Genomic DNA, 26,932 nt, shown 5'->3' on the forward strand with positions numbered 1-26,932 from the left:
CTGATATTCTGAAGAGAGACCATGTTCTTTACGTCAACCAGTCGAGAGGAGCGGAGCAGGGTTGATTTTTGAACACTTGTGATTTTTTCGCACTGCTACTCGGGAATTTACTCAGGAATTTACTTGGGAACTTGTTCAAAAATCTGCTGCGCTTGACTGAAGTGCCCTATCTATTTGCAAAGGTGATTTGTTCACAGTTCAAAAATCACCATTCTCTTCAGGGGATCTGCACCTGTGCGTCACACAGGCGGCCAGCGGCGCATGCTCCAAATTTACAGGTGGCTGATAGGAAGTGTCGTTTTCTCAGTCTTGTGATTCAATCTGGGAGGCTGCTAAAACTACTGTTCCCATCAAATCTGGCAATTGCAAAGCTGCTGCCTGAGAATGAATGTCCTTGGAAAGTTCAAGCCCGCATTGTTAAATATTGCGTTTGCACTAGAAGGGTTCAGTTGGAAAATGAAGGCTGCATTTTCCCCAAGTTCTATTTCCTCACCTGTATTTCTGTTACTCTCCCACTGCCCCATGAACATGTGGCCACCATCAGTCCGTTGCAAAAGCCCCCAAGACAGAAGCTGTTTCACATATGTACCCAGGTCATAGCTGCAGGTCTGAATGGCCTAAAAAGACGTCATGCTTTTTTTTGGGGGGGGGGGGAGGGTGGCATTTGAATGGGGATGGTATATCTCTTGGAGAAACCACACAGACAGCTGTTGACATATACTGCACAAGGGGACCTCTTTATCTGTCTTGTCTGTTTCTATGCATACCTTCCAAGAATCTCAGGAAAGGGTACTACTGGGCCTCCCCTTTTCACCACAACCCTGTGAGGTAGGTTACTTGGTTCCTGGTCCAAAAACCACCAACAAAGCCTCATGGTGAAGTGTGATCTAGTTCAGCTCCAACATGAGGAGAGTGTCGGTTCTGACCCTGCGGGGCCCAATGAAACCTTCCCAGCAGCTGCTTTTAAATTATGGCTCATGTGGCCCCAAGATGCTAATCAGTGGTGGGATTCACCTGGTTCACACCACTTCGGCAGAACCGGCTGTTAAAATGGTGCTTGTAAACAGCCAGTTGTTAAATTATTTGAATCCCACCACCAGAACCGGTTGTTAAATTATTTGAATCCCACCATTGATGCAACTTGTTCTCTGATAGCTGCAGCCATCCAGTCACAAACTGACATGCAAGAACCAATAAAGGAGTTGGCATAGTTAGGTTGCAAAAGAGCAGCGGTGTGATGTGTGGGGAAAATGCACTCCATCTGTTTTTTGGGATGGATAAAAACAAAACAGTGCATGCAAATGAAAAGCACATGCCCTGTGACTTGTGAAGGTATTCACCATGCACGCCCAAGTGTTTGCTTCTGTCTCTCGATCCCTGTCTTACAGATGTTTTATCAGGTATCCAGGATGGTTGGGTATCTATAGCTGTATGGTAACACACGGCGGGAGCACTGCATACAGAGCCAATCCCAAGTCACAACTGCATGTCTGTAGGGCACGGGGACAGGTGGACAGTTCTGTTGTTGGCTGTATGGCCAAGATAACATGCTTTAGGGGATCAAATCCTTGTGAGATGTTCTCGCAGAGGCTTGAACGCATACAGCATGTATCTCTGAAGCAGTAAAGGAAATGGGTCCCCATCCCCCCAACTGTAAATACTATAGTTGTGAGTGCGTTCATGTGTATATATGCAGAACAGTACTCTCAAAAATTTAGATTTATTTCTTTCCCTTCTTCTGTTAAGTGCTTAGGAACAAGATCTGATTTTGCTCGCGAATCAGAGCACAAAAAAATGCATCCATTTACAGAAATGATGACTTGGCATTCTCTCCTCGTAGTCATCCTAGGTCTATAAGAGTAATGCCTGATATATATCCCTGACTAGCAATTCTGCTGAATTAATTTATGTTTGGACACCGGGAAAACAGCTTCTTTATTACTGCCCCCTCCAACAGTACTGATAGCTGGCTTTGTAGGATTCTCTACTCTAACGCAACTTCCAAGCATGGAACGCAACTTCCAAGCGTGTTTCGAAGTCTCCCCATTTTGTTGTCATTTCATCTCAGTATCAAGGCTGTTTAGATTGGGGCGCAACTTTGTCTTGTGTGTGAGCATATCCTACCCTTAACCCCAGTCCAGTCCTTGACCAATACACCTTCACTTTCTTACATAGAGCTGAATGGCTGTCGTGCATTGCTTGAAAGAGAAGTAAAGTGTTGAAATTAAGAGTAATATGCTGATGACGGGGCAAAACTGCCCCGCTGCCTTTTGGAACTAAGAAGAAGAAGAAGAAGAAGAAGAAGGAGGAGGAGGAGGAGGAGGAGGAGGAGGAGGAGGAGGAGGAGGAGGAGGAGGAGGAGGAGGAGGAGGAGGAGGAGGAGGAGGAGGAGGAGGAATAATAGGAGGAGTTTGGATTTATATCTTACCTGTCTCTCCTGTAAGGAGACACAAGGTGGCTTATAAGCTCTGTTCCCTTCCTCTGCTGTCTCTGACTCAATAATCAGATACTTGGATTGTCTCTTTAATAATCAGATACTTGGATTGTCTCTTGGATTGTTGATACCTTTGCAGCTGAAACTTGGCTTCACACCCCTATTTGGGGGCGGGGAGGGGGGTTGTCCCTGTGCGTATGAATTCACAAGGAAAAAATAGTGGTGTACAAAGGGGCTAGATGTCAGGATGGGCTAGATGTCAGGATAAAGAGTTCTGCAGCCTCTCTACCATCCTGCTTTTCTACATCCAAGGAGTTTATTTGAAGCTACATGTAACCCCTCACCTACCTCCTAGCAGCCTGAAATGATCCCAGGAAAACACTTTACTGTATGATCCTGCTGTTCCCAATGTGATCAAAGTAAGGGGGACATCCCATAATAGTTCATACAAACAGAAAGAGGGAAGACCAGTTCCAGTGCTTGTGCTGGCTGTAGGCGTTGGTGAATGACCCTCCACCTTACCCAAAGTCCATCTCTTTAACACCCCATTGCCAACAGGATACCCTGGGGAAGACCACGGGCAGCGCATGAAGATATATCACCCCTCCCCTACAGCTCATTCCAAGCAATTGGAATTGGAACAAAGATGCTCCATTGAGCTGTCATGGCTAATAATTTTTAATTGACCCATCCACCACGGGTGCTGTTTAAAGTCATCAACAAACAGAATCTATTCTTTCAGATATAGGCTTGGTTCAAACAAAAAATGAACCACAGAACCATTGCTGAATTAAACTAACTATGGTTAGTATGGCGGCCCAAACGCAGGGCTCTTTTTAAACTGTGGCTACGTGGGGTCTATGAAACCAGGGTATGAACCGCACAGAACTGTCTAAAACCACAGAACTGTCATAATCCACCTTCCGTTCTCCAGCTATTCAGAATTAGTTGTACAGTCTTGGTAATTAGACATGTGTGATTAAGCATGGAAGCATCCAGATGTCTCAAAACAGAAATCCAGGGATTATCCACAATGATCCTGTATAAACGTTCCCATTCTCCATTGCTTATCCCATCCACACGCAGTATCAATTTAAAAGACCCATCAACTTCCAGGACAACATGTCCATATTTGAAGCAGCATCTAACTCTGCATCCCTCCCCACTGTTGTGAAAGTCTTGTTCATTTCTCTCTGACTCCCACCAGAGATGTAACAAACCACACAACCAAAAACGGGAAAAACAAACAACCAGCCCGTCAGTGCATAAGAGATCTGCCTTCAGGCTCAATCAAGCAAGCCATTCGCTGAGCCGATGTGATGGACTCATCGAAGACGGAGAACAGCGTTACCACATTCTAGTGACACGTGAAGTGATCATGCGATGGGAAAATGACAAGACGCCCCGTTGCCATGCCGAGAACGGTTCTGTGCCACAAAGAACAACACTGGAGAGCTGTGGGGTGGTGGGGCTGGTTCGCACACGACCCGCGGGATGTGGGACTGTACGGGATTGAGCCTGCTTCTGACTGTGCCCCAAAAGGCACAGCTTGTCCTCCCTAGAGAAAGGTATTTTCAATGGGGGAGGGTCCCTTTGCTAGAAAGTCAGGGGCAAAAGCTTCCTCTTCAAATGGGAAACATTTGGAGAGGAAGGAACTCTCTCTCTCTTTGCGTTCCTATGGCGGTGGGGAGCTGGAGAAACTTGATTCCATGCGCATGGTCACCAAATGGGTTGCGTAACCCAGCCCTTAATCCTCACTACTGGCAAGCATTTCTTACAACTACGTACAAACATATGACATTGCACAAAAGTCGTAGTCAACTGTTTAAAGGATCGCTGAATAAATTATATGTCTGACCTGTGTGCCTCCTCTGTGCGCAAAATGTACACAGTCTGCTTTTCTGTCTTTTCCTTAGACCACAGGGGGTCGTAGAGGAACTTATTAAACTTAATCACTACAGCTTCATCAAACCACCCAAATGCAATTTTTTCATTAGTGAATGGAATACCTGTCAACGGCACTGCTTTCGGGGGAAGGTTTCATGTTGCGTCATCTCTTCCTTCATTAAGGAACTATGATTTAGGTCACAGCGCATCTCTGGGCGCCATCTTAATTTCTCTACTGTCTTAGCTATGCAATTGCTTGCAAGGGTGACAAACAATATCCCTGGAGGTCCTCCCAACCAATGCTCTACAGAAACTCTAGTTGTGGTTTCTTAATTCTGAATCTCATATACTAAGACCTCACCACTTTGCAAATGACCTTCCCTTAGCAGTGTGCCTGGTATACCATAGGACATTTGGTCAGCTTTCTAGGACTCACAGAAGAATTTACGCTCTATGGAAGCAGCTCGGTTTAATAAAGGCCTCGTGTCGACAGCCCAAAAGCTGCTCGCAAAATGTTTTTTTGTTGGGGTGGCACAAAGGTTGAATGGGCACTTCCCTGATCGTTGTGATAACAATTACAAAATGCTGGGTGAGAGTCAACAATTCATTGTGGAACTTACGAGAAGGTAAGTGACATAAGTTGGTATTAGAGGGCACCAAGGGAAGGATAGAGTGGGAAGAAAGAAAACAAAACCCCACATTTTTGAACTAGGCGTCCACTTAAATGCTATATCAGTGGTTTACGCAAGTGTTTGCCATCTTGGAGTTAGAAAGAACCGAAGAGCCCCACAACCGCAGGGAATGAAGCAACTGATTTACTCAGATACAAAAAAACGAATCAAAATCATTTAAAAGTCAAGAAATCGAATCAACCCATTTGCGACTAAAACGTAATTTGAGATAACAGTGCCGGTGTGAAGCTTCATATACGCAAAGTAGCATTTGCCTACGTTACTTATGAATAGTAGTTTTGTAATTTCCCCGAGAGAGAAAGGCAATTAAAATTTTATATATTTGCAACTATCTCACCCCTTCCCCGGGTAAAAAAAAAAAAACATTTTGAAACACCACAAAGCTAAATAATACTTGCAAAATCTAAATCCACTTAAACGCTTATGATTATGCAAAAGTATGATGTTTATAGCAATTCTAATTATACATACAGAGGGTCTTTGGAAGTTCAGTGCTGCTGGAGATAATTTATCATAAATACTAGCTTGGAGGGATGGAACTGTCGTGTTGCTATTACCCATCCAGGTGAGCGTGACAAAACTGGGCTGTGTTATCGGCCGACCCTTAAAACGGAAGCACCTGGCCCAGGACCAAGGTGGAAGTGCATAAAGTGAACGCCCTCAGAGTGGCCTTTATTTGCTGTAGTTAAATCTGAATGTGGATCTATGTGTAAAGTATGCTCAGACGGCAAACTGAAGAAAGGGAGAGTGAGGCTACGTTGGTTGCTCTCTGTTCCAAGAATGTTAAGGAGTCCTGCTTTATTGAAGCACAAAATACTGGCAGCTAAGAAACAGGGTGTAGCTTTTAGCTGGACGTCTCAGGTGTCCATCAGGCCAAAGTATATTCCTGGAGTGGCCACTGAAGTGTCCCACGAAGGCAAATTTGTACCTTTCAGAGAAAGTATGCAAGGAATTCTAAGGGAAGCCTTAAGAAGTCCTGCTTTATTGAAGCACAAAATACTGGCAGCTAAGAAATAGGGTGTAGCTTTTAGCTGGACATCTCAGGTGTCCATCAGGCCAAAGTATATTCCTGGAGTGGCCACTGAAGTGTCCCACGAAGGCAAATTTGAACCTTTCAGAGAAAGTATGCAAGGAATTCTAAGGGAAGCCAAAAATATTTTTGATAGAACTGAACGGAACTTATGGGGAGAGGCTATCTCAACAGATACCCCATTCAAGCAGAACGTAGAAGTCACTAATGAAACAAGAGCAAAGCAACAAAGGGATTCTTAAAGAACTCGGAAGCGCTTTGATAAAATCAGAGACATTTCACGTGGCAGTGACTTGGGCTCACCAAAGCACTTGGCTACAACTGCTGTGGATGTACATAAATATGCTCCTCATCCTCATGTTCTCACCAGGGTCTATGAAAAAAGAAGAAAAGGAACTAGGAATCCCAAACATATCTGAGTAAAGAAGACTGAAGGGGGAAGGCCTTGAATTCCAGGGCACCTTTCTGTTTGAGCAATAAAGGGCTACTTCTTCGGAAGCCCCCGGAGATCCTTAGGGTCAGCTGTCTTAATTGTACTCCAAAAAATGTTTTAAAAGCCTCTTTGACAAGTAATCAGATGGCTACTTAGGATGTTGTTGAACAAAGAGCAATGGCCAATTAAAAAAGGCCCTTCACTGCAAATGCTACGTGACTATTTTTTCTCACTGACATGTTCTGAGTATACATTTCATTCAACAAGGAGAAGACACGCACAAGCTGTGGGAAAGCCCTTGTGTACCCCTCTCTTCCGATTTTGCCCAGTAGGGTTGTCAAAGCAAGACATGTACAGAGATGGTGCACCATTGGCTGCCTCCATGTTACGACCTTGATATTCTATGCTGGTCTCCCCCTCCAATTACTGACCAGAGGTTACCGTGCTTAGCTTCTGGCTAGCTTCGTAACTCATACGGGGGACAAACACTCCCTTCACCTTCCTCCTCGAGAAGGCTGTGAAACTCTACAACATGGATGGCCCTCAGTGAAGCTACAGTATTTAGTCGAGTTCAAATGCACTGACTCAGCAAAATAACCCCAACAAAAAAAGTCAAAAGCAGGTGATTTGGCAGGAATACTAGCAAGAGGTATACTACCCTTTTTCTTATGTGTTGAAGGGATCCGTATTTATTACTGAACATCTACAGCTGTCATCTTACCTCCGGAGCAACACTGGGTGGACTAATTCCCACACATCTTTCTTACAAATCCTTGTCATCCTACGAAGTGGGTGATCTCACTGGACATGTTTGCTACCACCCCAAATATCCTTCAACCAAACCACATCAACCCTGATTTGGCCTCTAGAAATATCTAGCAGCTTCTTTTCTCCTCTGCCTCTGGGTAACAGTTTGCGCTTTTCCTGAGAACAGCTTGTCTGCCAGGCTTCTTGGGAAGGGCAAACTCCTTTCCAAACTCTCCCTGGGGAAGTGGAGAAGACAATCACTTGACTTGAATTATCTGGCCGTGAGCTCCTTTGGACACCTGATGTGATAGAACTTGCCAAGGTAAGGGAGAATTCTAAAGGGGGTCTGTGGGGATTACTCCACCCCTACATGGGAGCGTGTTTCGGCTGCAAAACAGTCAGGCAAGACAGAATTCTAAATATTATATACAAAAACAGAACCTGACAACACATACTGCACCAAATTCTAGAAACGGGTATACAGAGAACTAAAGAATATCTGCTCAAAACTTGAGGTGATGGGATTGTCCTGTGTTCATTCAAACTCTGAATGACTGCGGGACACTTTTGCTTCGAAACAGTTTGTTGTTTGAGTGCTGCAAGCCGACAGAGAAAAGACTTTTAGTTGCCGCATGCTCGTGACACACCTTTGTGGAAATGAAATGAGGAGTTCCGAGTAGCGCTCCAGACAATTGTTTAATCTTAAGTTTAAAACAAAACGAAAACGAAAACTCGGTCGCGGATCAGGCGCAAACAGCAGAACTGGAGTGATCAGACTCATCCGGAAATCGGAAACAAACCAAACCAAACAAACAAAAGTGTTAGCTTTCTTACCTGTCGGACAGAACATGCCTCAGCCAGTTCATGCAAATTGAGTCTATTCATCAAACACGTGTGTGTTTCTTCATTACCAGAATAATAAGCACATTTGGGAACACAACCAAGCATGCAGAGCGTTTGAGCAGTCATACAGTTGTTCACTATAGACATATTGGCAATTGTGTTTTCCTTAGGAAACTGAATCCATGAACAGCACTTTTTAAAAAACCCTATTTGCTCCACCTTTACACATTCTTATTTTTAAGAAAGTAATATAAACAAGTTTTAAAGAGCTTTCTTTCACTGCCCTTCCCCAACTAGACATCAGAGTTGTCCTGTGAACACTGCAAATTGCTTTCCCCACTATGTACACAACTACTAACCAAGTGTGAACGTGTGGGACATGTGGGGAATTTTACAACCATTTCAAATTAATCCTCACTCTTGTGACTTTCATCTACCTTTAATTTGTGTGTGTGTGTGTGTGTGTGTGTGTCTTTTTAAAACATATGTACCTCCATTTTTTATATTTACAGTTAAAATGATGAAATCTAAAAAAAGAAAATCTGTAGGCAATCCTACTTAAAAATGTGAAATAATCCAGTAAAAAAAAATCGAGATAATTTTTATTAAGGAATCAAATTGTACAGAAACTAATCCTTGTGAAGTGTGGCCATTTTAATCTATCCACAAAAATGTGTGCTAGAATCAAAACTTTGTTTTAGTCTTGAAGATGATGTAAGACTTCTATTCACGAAAGACTCTAACAGCCCCACAATAACAAAGTTTGCTGGTTTTATGGATGTTGCTATTTGGACTAAGTGAATAAGTGCAAGTTTACTATTTTTTTAATATTTGCATTTCTCAGTTCCATATAATTTTAACACAAATAAGAGGGGAAACAGAATTACCATTCTTTCAAAAGGCAAGTTAAAACCGTCCGATTTAATGGGGTTCAGATTTACTGCAATGATACTGAATCCCATCTGGCCACAGCTGAGCAGTTACGAATCCTGCCCATTCTACATGAACTCATGTGCTCAACCTGCCATCGAAACAGCCCACCCCTGGGGGAACTTACTCAGAAGTGAATCTTGACATCAACGGGGCCTGCTTTCAACTACAGAACTAGCTTTGCTCCTTTCTGGCCAGGGCTAGCTTCTGCTTATGCCCAGGGGCGATGCCTCTGCCCCCACAAGCCCGAACACAAGTGTGCTGAGCCAGGAAATCCCATAGCTGGGGAAGTTGCCTGAGAGGTTGCAGCAGGGCCTGCCCGAGTCTACTCGGGAGGAGGAACCCAGCCCACTCTCAATGGCAGAAGCCTTCTACCAAACATAACCCTGGTACAGAGACCCAGAGGACATCTACCAAAAGGACAAGGAAAACGGGCAGCAGTGACCTTCTCAGAGGAGGTCTGGTGGGGCAGCCAGCTATTGAAAGTAGTCCAGGGGAAGGGCCAGTGAGTTGACACGCCCAAGCAAGCATCCATTGGCCCAGGGGTTTGTCACTCCAACCTTGAAAGGAAGGACAGGCTCAGCCCAGGGTTGGCCCTCCCTCGGGGAAGCATTTAAAGCAGGGGTGGTCAACCTATGGTGCTCCAGATGTTCATGGACTACATGGACCAATTTATGGACCAATTGGCCATGCTGGCAGGGGCTAATGAGAATTGTAGTCCATGAACATCTGGAGCACCATAGGTTGGCCACCCCAAATTTAAAGGGTATGCCCAGGAGTTGCTGGAGAGGAAAAGCCAAACCCCTTCCAAGGCAGGTGGGAATGGGGAGGTGGCAGAGCAGAGGGCGGAAATTGGAGCCCCCTTGGTTTGTTCTGGGACCCAACTCTGGAGTTGGAGGGTGAGATGGCCTTGGACACAGACCTGTCAGCAACATACCCTGATGCTCTTTTTTTTGCCTTCATGATATTATGTTTTAACAAATTTACATAGCAATATCACTTGTATGCTGATGTTTCTAATTACTCTGACTTTCCATTAGGAACAAAAAAAATACTGGGATTCAGTTAAGTTAATAAATAAACAAGATTTGGGAACATTTTTATAATTAAGGTTCTAAGCTGGGAGTTCTACCGCTCGGTATGTTTTATTGGGTTAAAACTGATTTTGATGGGCCATTTTGAAAGGACGTTTTATATTTATAATCATCTCCTTTCAAGCTTTGGAGTAGCCAGATTTGAAAAATGGATTAAAGAAACCAACAACTAAGAAATGGATAAGAAAGCTGGATTCAAAATGAAGGATTGGGTGGAGGGATATGAACAAAGGAAATAAACAGTTTGGGCTATTGGTTGGTCTGGAGAAGACAGACACATGCACCCATCCAGATTCCAGGCATTCGTGACCATATCTGAACCCTTCAAGGCACTTGGGGCTTCTATTTCTCCGAGTTGCCCCCTTTGCCAAACCACCAATTCCTTTTGCAGCAGAAGGAATTTTAAAAGGTCCATCACTTGACGAGAACACATGCAATAAAGCAGTGTATCTGATCTTACCCAATGGGCATGGCTTGACAAAATGTACTCATCTCTGAGTTGCTTTCAGTGGCATTAGGGATGTTTTCACATTTCTCATTCAAATGTCTTCAACCCCATGCAGGCCCAAGATCCTTTATTTTTACGCTACCCCACGTTTCACACCAAATATTCTCCATAACATATGTTTTCCATTTTATTTATGCATTGATTAGTCAACTACATCTTTTAAATGGGAAAGTTTGGGCGATTGGTTGGAAACGAGGCTATCCAAATAGCTGAGGTGATGCACCTTACAGGCTTCTTACCCAGAGTTTCATATGGAGATATAAAGCTAAAAACAAAATCTGATGTTCAACATATTGTTGAAGGGTTTCACAGCCGCAATCACTGGGGGGTTGTGTGGTTTCCGGGCTGTACGGCCATGCTCTGGTAGCATTTTCTCCTGATGTTCCGCCTGCATCTGTGGCTGGCATCTGAAGATCCTCTGAAGATGCCAACCACAGATGCAGGCGAAACATCAGGAGAAAATGCTACTAGAACACAGCCATACAGCCCGGAAACCACACAACACCCCAAAATCTGATGTCTGGCCCTGGTGTATGTGGAGCTAGCGCTGGTCTGCTGTGTACTTTGGTTATCTTATCTACGCTTGCCTGATGCTCTGCATTCAAAAGCCAGACTGTCCAAATCCAGCATGCGGTCCCTGCTTGGCTGAGAGGATTTCGGGAGGAATGAAAATGAGGAGGAAATGGCTGCCCAGAGGATGAGGGAGGGGCATGCTTGAAATGGCCAGGGGAAAGAAAACTGTGTGAATAACACTAGACCCTTGATCTCGTTTGCACAAGGTCATGACCGCAGCAATCTGTCACTTCCTTTGGTACGTGAGCAAGCGTCGCTCGAAAGTGCTACAAAGCTTTCATTCATGGAGCCAGAACTATGGCGGTTTTACTGACACATGCAAGAGACTTTTTGATTTCCCAGGCATCGGATGGTGAACACGCTGCCCCTGGGCCTGGGATCCCAAGTCGAAGCATTGTACTTTTAGGCTATTGAACATATTAAGCTGCCTTATGCTGAGAAACAACACTGGACAAGCAAATGGTTATCTATGTTGGCTGGCTCTTTCAGACAGCCCCCTTTTTTCACACTATTAGTCAGTCAGTGGAAGCCAGTGATGAAATGTGTGCCTCACGACTGAACTGTGGGGACAGTCTCTCTCTCTCACTCTCAGTTATTTCCCTCCTTGGTAATGTCGTATTGACCGATATTATGACAACGGTCAAGCTTGAGAACTGCAGCTGAAATTTCACTTAAAGCGAAATTCAGAATGTACATTCTTCCCGAAGGAGATTACCCTAGGAATTGCAAAGAAAACCAAGATTTCTTAGTGATGTGTGAACAACAAGAAGAAGAGTTGGATTTATATCCCCCCTTTCTTTCCTGTAAGGAGACTCAAAGGGGCCAACAAACTCCTTTCCCTTCCCCCCTCACAACAAACACCCTGTGAGGTGGGTACATCTGAGAGAGCCCTGTAGAGCTGGGACTAGCCCAAGGTCACCCAGCTGGTGTGTGTTGGACTGCATGGGCTAATCTGAATACCCCAGATAAGCCTCCACAACTCAAGCAGAAGAGCGGGGAATCAAACCCAGTTCCTCCAGATTAGAGTACACCTGCTCTTAACCACTACGCCACACAAGCCAGCACATTTCAGGGGCTTTTATCCAACCACTGTATTTAGCCAAGTTTGTAGCCATTCTCCACTGGAACAGGCCGTTTGGGATCTTTCCACTGGAAGCAACCACCCGGGATGAGTGGAAGTTTTCCCACTTGGCTGAAGAAAGTGAAAGGACTGGAGCTACCGATACATTTGGATTAAAGTGAAGAACGTCTTGAGATACCAATTTGGGGTCTATCATATGCATTCAGTAGAATCAAGGGCCAAAGCTTTTCCTAGACCTGGGATAGGGTCGCATCTGAATTCCACTCTGACAGAAATTATGCACACAATATGTGGCTCTGATCTGAGCTGGCCGTGTCATGTATTCTTTTTGGCCATTTCCTTTAAGTGTCTTCCAGATTGTGAGGGAAGAAGAAACATTTGGGGATGCATGATTGCTAATGAAAGCATGATAGAAGACTAGATTGCAACACGAATCAGAAATGTGTATCAAAATGCACGACGAGTGCACGTCCACACAAAATTCCGTATATCTGCCTGTCACTTTTTTTATCATTCACTTCCCTCCGTCAGCTCATGTTTCTCCTTCCCTGGTTGATCTTCATAACAACTCTATGAAGCAGATTATACCAAGAGAGTGGGACTTGTCCAAGGTAACCTAGTAAGCTTTATAGGGAAATGAGGCTCTGAAACTAGGTCTCCTCAGTAATTGGACACTGTAAATACTGCACCACATCAAAGCTTACAGACATTTATATCACAAGGTTGAGGAATGAAACACATGATGAGACAGGTATAAATGATACTTCTCCAGCCCTACTCGTGAGGATTCTCCTATGTGAATGCTATCCCATCTAACTTCCTCAACTTACAAAAATGGCATGCTAGAAAGAAGAATTCTGAACAGCCTTCTCTCTGGCTTCCGATTTTTTCCAGTGCACGGGGAACTGAAATGTGCAAGGCACATACACCTGTGGAGTCCAGAGAAAGCTCTTACCACTGATTCTACTGAATGCATACATTGACTCCAAAGATTTTTGAGAGCGTCAACCAAACTGACAAACGTTCATAGGACGGAGAGGTTTGCGCTTCTCTTTTCGATGGATTCCCAGCTGTGTCATTCTGAAACGGCCACAATTTATCGCGGTCTGCCCCTCTCCTATAGCTGCTTATTCCAGTGAGAGTTTAGCGTGGATTGAAAAATAATAATAATCTGAAGTTGGACCATGGGAATCCCGTAGAACCTGGGAGTTCTGTAGAACACGCAGGCTCCTTAATGAAAATTACTCACTGCGTGATTTTGTGCATCCCATAAGGTGAGCAATAGTTTATCTACGGATGGCTCTTCATGGATTATCAATGTGCAGCCTCAGAGACCACAGCTGTGTTGGGTGCAGAGCAGCAAAACATTACAACCAAGGCAGGTCCAAGACCTCTCGGCACCACTGTCACCAAGTGAACTATGAATTCAATCAACCAGTCACCTCTTACCTGTCACTGTAGGCAGCTGCGGTGGCTGCGGTGGGCTGGGCATACCGGTAGGCAGCATAGCCACCCTGAAAAACAAACATATCCTCTGTCAGATGGCTACAAGTCAGGGAAAAGTAATCAAAGAAAAGAGGGGAAAAAAGACACTCCAGATGATCCACGGCAATTGACTGCTTTATGGTTTTCACGGCTGCTGTGAGGAGGTTCTCAAGCGGTGTCATTGCCGGCAAGGGCATTTTCAGAGGCAGTCTGAGAGGTCCAAATGGCAGAGGGGCACGCTGAGCAGAGAGGTCCCTGAAGTGCTTGGCTCACTGGGACTCTGGCATCAGTCACAGTCTCAGATCTGGCAAGGGGGTGGGCCTACATTTGTTGTTACCATCACTGTAGTTCATCCAAGCTGAGAGGCCCAAGTCTTGGGCAGCCCTTCAGGATGGGACCCTTCCAGACCCTTCCCTGACCCATTGCACCCCACACATCTACAAGTGATTTGTCCTTTCTCTGACCGAGCAGAGACGCATAAACTCGACAGCTGCCACAGCTGTGGTCCCTAACAGCAATGAAAGTTTAATTTTGGTCTTCTACGGACGTGATGAAATGCAGCGATACCCGCTCATGGGTTTCTTAAGATTTCTGGGAGGTTAAGCCATGCATGGCAAAATGGAAACCCTGTAAGCTGTTGCAGAAGAACTTTGGCTATCAAATGCTAGGGGTAGTTCACACACTACTTGCAAATGGAAACAAAACACAGGCTGAGGGAAGTCGGTGAGGAAATGGCATTTGGACACCATCTCAAACCAGAGTTTAATTAAGCTGATGTTTAGCAAGACATCCAAACGCAGCCTCGGAGGCCTGACCCAAGCCGATCGGAGACCTTTCTGTCTTGTACTGAAGGGTTCAGGGGTGGCATACGTGGCTCTCCTTTCCTCCATTTTCTCATCACAACCACCCTGTGGGGTTGATGTATGTGAGAGAGGGAAAAGAGAAAAGGACTGGTATGAGACCACGAGGATTGGATCCGTACATGGTTGGACAAAACACTGCCGTAATCATTGATTTCCTGGAATTTTGTCGGCATAGGATCCTTCCTGCGTGAGCTTCATAGCAACGAGTAATTTGAACCCATATCTTCCCATGCCTAGAATCACAGAATCATAGAGTTGGAAGAGACCCCAAGGGCCATCAAGTCCAACCCCCTGCAATGCAGGAACTCCATTCCTTCAAGACCGTCTTACCCCATATGTCCCGGCTGGGCCTCTGAGCTCAGCAGAGGCAAAGCTACTGGAAGTCCCTCGCCCCTTCATGATGCGGCTAGCTTTCAACCGGGCCAGGGCTTTTATGGCCCTGGCCGCTGCCTGGTGGAATGCTCTTTCTCCAGCTATTAGGGCCCTGCAGGACCTTGGGGAGTTCCACAGGGCCTGCAAAATGGAGCTGTTCCACTGGGCCTTTGGAGAGGCTGGCCACAGATTATCCGCCCCCCCTTGTGATGACCCCATATACCATCTGACACCGGCAATTGCTGGTCCCCTCCCAGGAGTATTAGGACTGGACACCATCAATAAACATGGGCAGGTGATGTTGATACTGTTTTAAATGAATTTTATTGGATTTTAACGTATTAGTTAATTATCTTAGGTTGTTTATGTTATATTGTTTGTTCTTGTTGGTTTGTTGAACAACGCTCAGAGCCCTTCGGGGGTAGAGCGGTATATCAATTCAAATAAATAATAATAATAATCAAAACAATGCAGAAACACATAATCAAAGCGTAGTCTGACACTCAGTTCACTACACCATATTCTCAGCCTGTCTGTACAACCCAAATAAAATCTCAGCTTTTAAATGTGCTGAAAACTAAAACATGCTGCCATAATTGGGCTGTAGAATCACTCTTCCCCTTTTGAATGGAATTAACATTTACTTGAATGTGACAGTAGGCAACACTGTTCAACAAGCAAGTAAGAGGAGAAACACACAGACACGCATCCGGGACAGGAACTCTTGGAATGATCCACTGATGATCACACTGTGAAAACAGCCCTATTTCCTGTTTGGCAGACCAGAGCATCACATCAACCATTTCCCTAAGACCTCACAACATGCCAATTGACAGCTGGAACCCAGACACCACAGATAAGGCAAACAACATTTACATGCCCACTTGAATCTTTTCACGCTGCTCTCTTAGGAAGTGTGTTCATCGCTTAAAAGAGGATGTGTGGGAGAAGAAACAGAAGGGGCAGGAAAGGAAGAAGAAGAGTTGGATTTATATCCTCCTGCAAGGAAACTCAAAGGGGCTTACAAACTCCTTTCCCTTCCCCCCTCACAACAAACACCTTGTGAGGTAGGTGAGGCTGTGACTAGCCCAAGGTCACCCAGCTGGCGTGTGTTGGAATGTACAGGCTAATCTGAATTCCCCAGATAAGCCTCCACAGCTCAGGCGGCAGAGTGGGGAATCAAACCCGGTTCCTCCAGATTAGAGTGCACGTGCTCTTAACCACTACACCACTATGGCTCAGTTGATCAGACTGGAGTTCTTTGGGGTCTCTGCAAGTCTCAAGTGACATTTCTCTGGGCCCAGTGATGTCCAGCTGAGCCCTGTTGGAAAGGGCGGGATATAAATTTTTAAAAAATTAATTAATCAATAAGGTCAACTGTGGAGGTGGGACAGCCATGACTGGCCCCACCCACCATAGCGTATTATCATTTTCTGTCAGAAGCAGGGTTGCTCCCATCCAGTAAGCAAATCAGGCAACGCCAGATGGCTTTTTCCAAATTAAACTTACTCTAATATTACTGTCTCTGCGCTCATTTACATAGTTGCCGTTCCAAGCCTTCCCTAAACCTCGAAATCATCTTTCAGTAGTGGTAGCCAGGTGAGTTGGCACAGACACTGGCCCCTCCCCATAATAAATTGTACACCCCAGCCTGTATTGCGGAAGAATGCTTGCAATGGCCAATGGCAAATACAGCGATTACAAAGCAGGGCTGTACAGACACTTCCTTTTCATTATATGTGCGTCAACAGCAACAAAATGGAACACAAGTCCAGTGGGGCCTTGAAGACTGGCAACTTTTCTGTATTATTGTTAACATCTTGATTTGCTGTATTGCTATGGTAGGGATTTTATCTTGATGTTCCAATGAGTTGTTTTAGTGCTGCAGTTGCTATGTTTAAGTTGCCATCTGAGTATTTTGGTCTTATTTCTAGTTCTTAATGCATTATTGTTGTGATTATTTGGTTATTCTATTCTAGTGTATTGTTTCATCATGCTGTTAGCTGTGCTGAGCCCTTCGGGAATAGGGCGGGGTATAAATTAAAGTTGAAAAAAAAATTGAATACTTTTATCCCGGCGTGACCTTTTCATGAGTCAAAGCTCACCCCCGAAGAAAAGTTAAGTCTCGCAAGGTGCCACCGGACTTTGCATTTCGCCCGCTTTCATTGCTGATATTCTTGCTTTGTTTCATTCCACCCCATTTTACGCCATTATCTGTAAAGCTAACGTGATTGCATGCGGTTAACGGGGAAAATTCGGCACAAGGACACAGCGAATGGTATGAAATTAAAGCGTCACAGGTCAGACCAGGGAGAAATAAAATCAAAATGGGAATTTTCAAGCAGAGACAAAGGGCGGCCAGGCAGTATCTCTAAAGCTAAACTCATCGCATGAGACCCCACCCTAGACATACAATCTCATGAGAGCAGAAATGTACGTTTTATTCCCAGAATGAGAACAACTGACCCTGTTTATGGGAATGGACGTTGCATAATAAACTAGAATGTTTGTGGTCTAATAAACTAGAAACTGGCATGGGAAATGATGCAAAGAATGATGCCAGAGAGGAAAGAAATGATAAAATTCCCCTCCTCCACTCGGTCAGGCCTGCAATTCAAACTTTCTCCTGGCCACTAACCCTAACTCCACACCCACAGGTGCCCAGCTCTACCACCCAGAGACCAGGTCTACCACCTGGAGCCTCTGCTGGTATCCAGGTCTACTGCCTGGAGCCCACACTGGCATCCAGGTCTTCTGCCTGGAGCTTGTGCAGGCTCCCAGATCTATGTACCCCTGGGGACATGGGTTACCCCATGTCCCCGTGGGCCAGGGGTAGGGAACCTGCGGCTCTCCAGATGTTCAGGAACTACAATTCCCATCAGCCCCTACTAGCATGGCCAATTGGCCATGCTGACAGAGGCTGATGGGAATTGTAGTTCCTGAACATCTGGAGAGCCGCAGGTTCCCTACCCCTGCCATAGGCAGTACGCCCCTGGCGCAATGCAGCATGTAAGAACCGACATGCTGGAACAGACTGTAGGGCCCTACAGCTTGTGCCAGTGCCTCTGAAAAGGGGAACCTCCCTCGAGATAGAGGCAGCGCACCTTGGAGACCCAGATGCTGCAAATGCGCAAGAGGAGCGGCCTGCTTGCAGGTTTCCCCGAGACTTCTGGTGGGCCACTTGGGAGACCATACTGGGCCGGGCAGACTTTCGCTTAGATCCTGTACAGCTGTTTGGCAGTTCTGGCTCCCAATACTACCAGCCCAGAATAGCTCGAGGAATGCCAACCTTTGACATCTTTCCTAACAGAATCTGCCACTGACATCTGATTTCTCTTTTGCCCCCCTTTTTTGCCCTGTTTTTCTAAACCTGTTCTCTTCAGCCCGTCCCCCATGTTTTGTTTAAATCCACAGACACACATTCATGCTCGCTCAGTCTTCTAAGCCTCTCTCCTTTTGCCAGCCATGTTTCTCCTGTCGGCATCTTCCACAAAAAATTTTCCCTCCACAGAGCTTTAGTTCTCTTCATTTAAAATGGCTAACTGAGCCAAAGCCGGGTGGTAATCGATCTGGGGGCCGGTCAATATCCCTGGGCTCTGTAGGGAACTAATAAATTCTGAATCACATTTTCCCCCTCTCTTCCAACACATCTCGATTTTATTCTCCTTGGCAAACAATAGACGGGGCAGAGCTGGAAATGGCTATGGATAGAAAATTGAGCTGTGTGGTAGGCTGGCTTAGGCGCTGCTCCTCTATGAAATGTGAAAATACTCAGCGGAGATGAGAAGAGAAGGTGCGTAGCTTGAGATTTTCATTCAGACCTTTGCCAGGAGCCAGGCAGAGAAACGGTATCTTGTTCTGGAGTCGCGACCTTGAGACAACTCAGATTCTCACGTTACAATTTAAATGAGGAGCTCGGTTCCGAATCACACTTTGTCCCAACAATATCTGCTTGGGAGGCTCCAAACTATTAAGGATGCTCAAAATGTGTCAGCTAAGGACAAAAATATCTGTTGTTAGTAATGCCACCCAAAAGCTCTGTAGAAAACACCCTTCTGTGATGGCCATGACATCCCACGCATCCGAACATTGTTTGGTTTTCTGTTTCCTCAACTCTGATATGCAAGATTGGAAGTCAAACACATAATGCCAATTTATTCAAGCAATGCCTAAGGAGATGTACCCCTCACTTGACTCAATTTCGAATACCTTTAATGGCATATATACCCCTCACTTGTTCTGCCTATAGATTTCCTGGGGGCAACAGATACAGGAAAAGAAGGACCAGTTGATCCAGCAAAGCTCTTCATATCCCTTTATGGGGTAAGTTGTACTAGATGTTACAGATTGGGAATTTGGGACAGAGTTTGGACCAACAAAGTATCTGTTGCCTTCTTATCTCACTTGAACAGAAGCCCCCTCCCCCAATGTAAAGGGCCTACTTGACTTCTGGTAAACTATCACATGTTGGACAACATACTAACAGTTTATATAATTTGTTTGGATCTTCCTCCCAAGTTCTGAGATCTCCCCTTCAAGTGTGAACCCTCCCCACTGGCAAAACTTTCACTTTCAACCTTCACCTCAAGACAAAATTTGGGGACAATCTAGGAATGGGCAGAAGAGGCCTTTCCTATCTCATTCAAGATCCGCATCTCCACTGGCTATTGCAATCCTGATATCGTTCAATTTTAGGGTATATTTTTTTAATCCTGGCAGGACAATCCAGGAGGTGACCAAAGACTGCACAAGCACATTATCCTACAGGTGTCAAACTCGCGGCCCTCCAGATGTTATGGACTACAGTTCCCATCATCCCCTGCCAGCATCATGCTGGCAGGGGATGGGAACTGCTGATCCATAACTTTATCTGGAAGAATCTTTGGTAACTGAACCATACATTCCCCGTTATTGCACCTGCTGGTTTTCTTCCCTAAACCTTTAAACTTGGCTTTATGCAACAGATGTTGTTGGCATTTCTGAACCGCAAAAGCCACTGAATGTCACAAAAATGTACAATCCCTGAACTTTTTCACAGGAAAAAATATAAGCAGGGTGTTTTTTTTTTTAATCCCTAAAAGCTGAGACTCTTTGTCTGTGAATCGAGAATGTAAATGATTTTATCCTAAATGTCTCGATAGGATCATTGGTAATAAATAAAAATTATGGGTTTTTTTTCCAAAGTACTACTTAATGAATTTTTAATGTTCGTACCAATTTAATGTAATCAATCTCTTGGTATCTCAGTGCTGCTGATGCATCGGCGGCACAATTAGGGTACAGTCTGGTGGATACCAGAAATCTGTTTAATTACCTCTATTTTTAGGATTGGAATGGCTTTTAAAAACCAAATCCCAAGCGGAAGGCTCCAATGGAGCTCTGAGGACAACGTACTCCTGATGTTATGGAAGCATTTCCAGATAGGGTGCCCTTTATCGACGGCTTAATTCTCTAGGTCCAAAATGGGCTCTGTTCATTAAAGAGCATTTCTAAAAACAGACAAAACGGCCCCCAACATTGGGGTTTTTCAGATGCCTCTCCTTTGCAGAATCTGTCTGTCTGTCTGTCTGTCTGTCTGTCTGTCTGTCTGTCTGTCTGTCTGTCTGTCTGTCTGTCTGTCTGTCTGTCTGTCTGTCTGTGCTGAGACCATGCCAACCCCAAGACTGCCCTGGAGGTTTTCTAGGCAGCACGGAAAACCCTGGGCATCATTCCAGGGTGCAATGCCAACCTTCAGTGCTTTGCAGGGATTAAGTGTAAGGGTCTGCTACGCCAGCCAACGATTCAGACTCAGGAATGGTTCGAGCTTTATTGAACTGTGTCAAGATCTGAGCTGCAGAAAGCCAGAGCTGGCGCTCCACCTCCTGCAGCTAGTACATGTCTTCCAACATGGCCCATTCAGATGTTCTCCCCTCCCATTGATTCCCACAGTTGCCCGCAAGAAAGGATGGTGTGAATACAGTATTGTTATGCATTAGCCCAAGGCCAGCAGCAGACATAGTTCCTTCTCCAGGAAATGGGAGATGGAGGAAGGTTTGCATACTTCACTGGTTACAAGCAAGCCACAAAAGAACAGAACAGAGAGAAGAAGAAGAGTTGGATTTATATCCCCTTCTCTCCTGTAAGGGGAATCAAAGGGGCTGACAATCTCCTTTCCCTTCCCCACTCACAACAAACACCCTGTGAGGTATGTGGGGCCGAGAGAGTTCAGAAGAACTGTGACTAGCCCAAGGTCACCCAGTTGGCATGTGTGGGAGTGCACAAGCTAATCTGAATTCCCTAGATAAGCCTCCACAGCTCAAGCAGCAGAGCAGGGAATCAAAGCCGGTTCCTCCAGATTAGAGTACACCTGCTCTTAACCATTACGCCACTGCTGCTCTCAGGCTGCAGATAACAGCAAGTGCAGATGTGACCTTGGCTCCAACCCTGTGATGCCAGGTCCCAGCAGACCCAGGCCTGACACTAAGGGAGTACTCAGAACACACCCAGTGCTTACTATTAGATCCCCAGTGCAGGGATATGGTCTTAGGAAGTTTCCCAGAAACCCCACGGTTCCCTAGGACACTGTCTGAAACCCACCTATGAAAAACAAACAAACCCAGCTTGGCTCCTCATGTTCCTGCCATGCCTGAATTTGTCACAAGAACATCAGAAGAGCCCTGCTGAAGCAGACTGGAGGTCCACAGAATCCATTGAAAGGGGCCATGTGGACCATCTAGTCCAGTGATGGCGAACCTTTTTGAGACCGAGTGCCCAAACTGCAACCCAAACCCCACTTATTTATTGCATAGTGCCAACCCAGCAATTTAACCTGAAATGCTGAGGTTTTAGTTTAGAAAAAAACGGTTGGCTCCCTCTTCCTCTGCCCCACCCTCTCGAGCAGGGACCAGCATTCTGTAGCCTCCAGCAAGTCCCACACCCACCACTCTGTGCCTCTCTAGCATCTCTGCCTCCCGGAGCACAGGCACCATGCCTGCCAGCTGAGGCCTCCCTGCTCACCGTGGTGCCTGCACGTTGTGCTCAGTGGCCCAGGCCAGCCTAGATGTGTGTGTAGGTGTGTGTGTGTGATTTTCCGCCCCCCCACATGATGAACTCAGTGTGTGCATGCCCACAGAGAGGGCTCCGAGTGCTACCTCTGGCACCCGTGCCATAGGTTCGCCATCACTGATCTAGTCCAACACCCAGTCCCAGAGTCCCGTTTCCCATAGTGGCCAACCAGGTACCGCAGAAGGCCCACAAGCAGAGGACCAAAAACCAAAGCCTTTCCCTGATGTTGCCCCTACTAGAATAATAGAATCATACAGTTGGAAGAGACCCCAAGGGCCATCAAGTCCAATGACCACTGGTATTCAGAGATATACTTGATCATGGAGGCTCCTCTTAGCCATCCTGGTCATAGATGGACCTGCCCCTCTATGGCCCCAAGAACACCTGTTTGCTCCCACAGAAGAGCAACCAAGCAAAAGGCACTGGGTCAGTACAGATTGGATCCAAATTCAGAGGTGGCCACATCCCCACTCTGGACAGTGAACTTTTAACTACAAAGTTACTTCAAAGCACCAACTCAAGGCTAACCAAAAATATTTTCCTCTCTGCCTGAAACCAGTTTAGAAGAAGAAGAGTTGGATTTATAGCCCCCCTTTCTCTCCTAGAGGAGACTCAAAGGGGCTTACAAGCTCCTTTCCCTTCCTCTCCCCACAACAAGCACCCTGTGAAGTAGGTGGGGCTGAGAGAGCTCAGAAGAACTGTGACTAGCCCAAGGTCACCCAGCTGGTGTGTGTTGGAGTGCACAGGCTAATCTGAATTCCCCAGGCGGCAGAGCGGGGAATCAAACCCGGTTCCTCCAGATTACAGTACACCTGCTCTTAGCCACTACGCCACTGCTGCTCTTGCATCTACCACCCTCAAAAAAACACTTGCAGACCCTTCCCTGGTTTAATTGACAGGGCACCATCACACAGGGTGAGTTTTGATGGAAATAATTTTTTCCCCTGCCAAGTTCAAACTGATAATGTATCATAACTCAGTTTAACGCTTGCACATTTCGAGGGCTTTAAGGTGGAGTCCTTTAAGGTGGAGTACTCTTAAGGTGGAGATACCCCCAGTACTCTTGTTCTCTGTTATATGTAGTCTGAACGTTCCTGTGCCGGCTAAATTGCTGAGGAACAAGCTAAACTTCATGGTCATTTTATACCTTATGCAGAGGCAATTCCCTACGTTAGCCGTCACGCCTCCCAGAAATTCTTCTCCCAGCTTTTCACCTCCCTGCTTCCATTTCCAAACACAAGACAGTGTTGAATGAATTTGGATCCTGACCCATCATTTGAAAACCACTCACATAGGTTTAGTTCTGAGAAGAATGTACAAATAAGCTTGGCAGTATGCTCTGACATCAAGCCATGTAGAAAGTTTGGTTCTATTTTCATTCTCTCTTTTTGTGTCAGTCGTGCAAGTTTTCCTCTTCCTACCGTTTCTTGTAAGCGCCGTCATGATTTCTGTTTTGTCTTCTACAATAAATACCTGCAGTTTTTCGAAGATCCAGGCATTCCTTCACTCTCTGCCTACGGGTGCCACACTCTAACGTCTTACTAAATCGCTCGCTTCTCAGTGCCGGAGTCTTTTTTTTTTTTTGAAAAATAAGAACCACCAAAACGTTTCTTTGATGCCTTTTAATGGCCAGAGTTGAAGTCTCAGCTTCTGGTTTAAAAACTGAGGTGGTGGCAGATCAGGCCGTGAAGACAGCCTACTGAATAATTTTAAAGGGGAAGCATGGCTTCACTGCTAGATGTAATTTTGTGGTCTTGTTGAACCCCCCACAGGTGTCAAGATTCCTGTGTGGTGTTGTGGCATGGTGTATTGGTCTGATAGAGAGATGGCCTTCTTCCTTGCTTATTTCCACCCCTAGAATCCCACCCCTGTGGCAGACGTGTGATAGTTTGGTTGTCTACCCTTGGTTGCATACAAGAGAAAAAACAGTCTGCCTGCGAGTTTGCTGCTGAAAATTCCTTTGCGGGTCCCGCTTCAAGGGGTTGGCTTCCCATCACAGCATCATTGGCCGGTGAGTGAGGATTGAGAGGTCAAAGGGCACCTGCATGTCTAAATTTCAGAGTAAGACTTCAGACACCCGCCCTTTTCATCTGCAGCTGCGTGCAAGTTTGCTGAGGGCATGGATCTGGATTTGGAAGAGGGTACCAGACATGCAGAAGCCGAGATCAGAGCAAATTCCCTCATCCCCTTGTTGATCCCCGATGGCAAACGGCAAGAAAACGAGGCCAGGGCAAAGTTGCCTCTGAGCTTTTCTTGGCAGTCTGAAGGATCAAACAGATGAAATGCAGATCATATGCTCAGGAAATGCCAATCACAAGCCTGGGCGGTCTCAGTTTGCCTCGGGGCCGTGGAGGGAAGGGAAGGGGCAGTTAACTCTTTTACCTTCATTCAGATTCACTAATTTACACTGGCTCCCTGCTGAGGAGCATTTGAAAGGGGAAAAATACATATCCTTACAAAACAAATAATTGCTCCTTTAAAAAGCCAATGCAGGACCCGGGATATGGTTTTGAACTGTGAAACCGAATGGAGGTCAAAGCGTTAAGCCCTCTCTGCCTTATCTGCATAGCCCCAAGGTGAATTGAGGCTGCAACACCTATAGTTTGAAGTGCATGACAGACCAAAACACCCAGTCTTTCTGGGCCTTGTCCGTTTGAGCTCAGAGATGCTGAAATTTAGCAAGAGAAACTACTTTTCCAGGTGCAACACTCAGATCGAGGAAAGCCTTGCTTAATTTCCACGCAGCAAGCTTCTCCCAGCACTGCCACCTGCTAGAAAAGAGGGTGGCCAGTCCAGTGGCAAACACAACTGCCATGCCACTCAAAAGGCCACCAATGAGTGAATCCAGCTGGATGATGACAAATGCAATGGATACGACAAGGCTCTGAAGGATAATCCTCCCCCCGTTTGCATTGCTATTTTTGTTCGCTTGTTTTGGATGTTCCAGAGATGGCGGCATGGGCGGACAACGTCTAGCTTATGCAGCAAACTCACACACACAAAAAAATAAGGAAGTAAACAAATGACGCCGGCAATGTACCATGGACAGCATGCACATCAATGGATACTTACATAAATGTCTGCACCATAAAATCCATCCTGGTAAACAACACTGCAAAGATGCACACACAAAGAGAAACATTCATATTAGTGCATTTCCACATGCAAACGCCACCAACCCCTGAACTCTCGAGGTTAGTCTCATCACAAGAACAAAACGAAACAAGGAAAAAAAAACAAACTGAAATATATATGCATGTATATATTTGGGATGGGGCACTGTTCACACTGGGGGAAGAGGTTAGGAGAACGGAATGGTTTTTCTTCTCTTTGATAAGGAAAGCTGGGCTCGTCCCACCCTGACACCTTGCCCTGCATTTGCCACACAATCCAAATTAGTTTGGAAAGAGACGATAAAGTTCGCTTGCAATTTCTCTGCAGGCTACAATTCGTGGATCTGTCCTTGCTGCTAGCAGCGTCTGCTGCCATTCGGCCGATGTGTCAATCTGGTTTTTAGCCGTTGGAATGACGTGAAGGGTTGTGCTAGTGCCACTGCATGGGAAACCAGCCCTGATGCTGCAGAAATCTACCATGCTATACCAGTTTAAGCACCAATATCAAGGTGCAGAATTCCAGAACTGCAAGTCTGACCCTCATGTGCAATACAGGAAACGCAAAACTAGAACATCCCCAGTGAATGGCTTTCCAAAGCCTGCTCAAAGCGACTATGACTATGAAATTGCTTCCATTATCAAACTGGCTTGACCAGTGGAAGTTAACTGCCTACCAAAATCTACTGTTCTATCACATAAACCCACTGAATCTAGCGCTTGCCTTCTTCCATGTGAAACTTCTCTATTCAGTTCCCACCCCCTGACAATCCTCTGTTCTCCTTTGAATCTGTTCTCATTTGTCTATAGGTGCACCACCTATAACCGCATCCAAAATCACACACTCAGCTCGTGGTTTACGGCTTTGCTAAGATGCTCAAGCTGTTTCCTAAACAGTTTTGCAAGTTTTCCAGAATCTTAGTTCTTTGATGGCAGTAGCAATCACAAACACTGCAAGATGTTCATTCTCTCTCTGCAATGCAGAGCTACAAGAGAGCTTTGGATACGTTCTAGGGCTCAGCATTTTTGCAACCTGGGTAATAGCTGTTCCCAAAAACACTTGCTGGGCCCTGTTATGAATGAAAGATGCCCCAAGATTCTTCCACCATATGTAGAAGTTCTTCAACAAACAAATGGACGGAAGAGTTTCCCTCAGAGTATGAAGGTTGACCAATTCAACATGAGTGATATCTGACAAATCTCTGTGTTGGGGCAATTCTACTCCACAAACTGTGGTTTGTGAATTCATGTGTGATAGACGAACCACAGTTAATACAAACTGCATGTAACCAACCAGCTACAAACTTTGGTTTGGGTGACCAGTTGAGTCACAGTCAACAAATCCATTTTGTCGTCTGCGTTCAGAGTTCAGAGATGATAATGAACTCGGCTTAGATCAGACTACAGTTTATAAAGTGTGGTTTTTCATGCTGGGTGAACGCTACTTACCCCTTTCAGTTTCCTTACAATGCCTTTTTCACCTGCATCAGCATGAAGATGCAGGGGTGTTGGAGGGGGACGCTATATTCAGATTTACAGATCCAGGGGTTATGATTATAGATTATTTCAAAAACATTTTTCCACCCCTACTCCTGCCTTAGATGTGCCAGCCCTAAACTTTTGCACTGCCATTATCCACATAAAAGGCTGACACAATATGCAATTTTATGCCCTTCCACTCTATTTCATACACCTCTCTCCCAAGCACCATTTTGCTGGCATAATCATTCTTAATGCCCGCTTGAAAATGAGGCTGTCCTAAACCAGGGTTGTAAGCATTTTGCAATCTTGACTTTATTTTGCCAA

General features: G+C 45.5%; 1 protein-coding gene across 27 annotated transcripts in view; it reads right to left on the reverse strand.

The window, feature by feature from the left end:
- The window catches only part of RBFOX1 (RNA binding fox-1 homolog 1), a 1,291,038-nt gene that overhangs the window by 20,221 nt on the left and 1,243,885 nt on the right, over window positions 1-26,932 (reverse strand). For all 27 annotated transcript variants that reach the window (XM_048494240.1, XM_048494237.1, XM_048494254.1 and 24 more), the window contains 2 exons: window positions 25,089-25,128; window positions 13,702-13,766 (listed from right to left, as the gene is read on the reverse strand). In XM_048494240.1, coding sequence (XP_048350197.1) covers window positions 13,702-13,766; window positions 25,089-25,128 — 105 coding nt within the window. The remainder of the gene's footprint in view (window positions 1-13,701; window positions 13,767-25,088; window positions 25,129-26,932) is intronic.

Source organism: Sphaerodactylus townsendi, linkage group LG04, assembly GCF_021028975.2.
Source record: "Sphaerodactylus townsendi isolate TG3544 linkage group LG04, MPM_Stown_v2.3, whole genome shotgun sequence".
Classification (NCBI taxonomy): domain Eukaryota; kingdom Metazoa; phylum Chordata; class Lepidosauria; order Squamata; family Sphaerodactylidae; genus Sphaerodactylus; species Sphaerodactylus townsendi.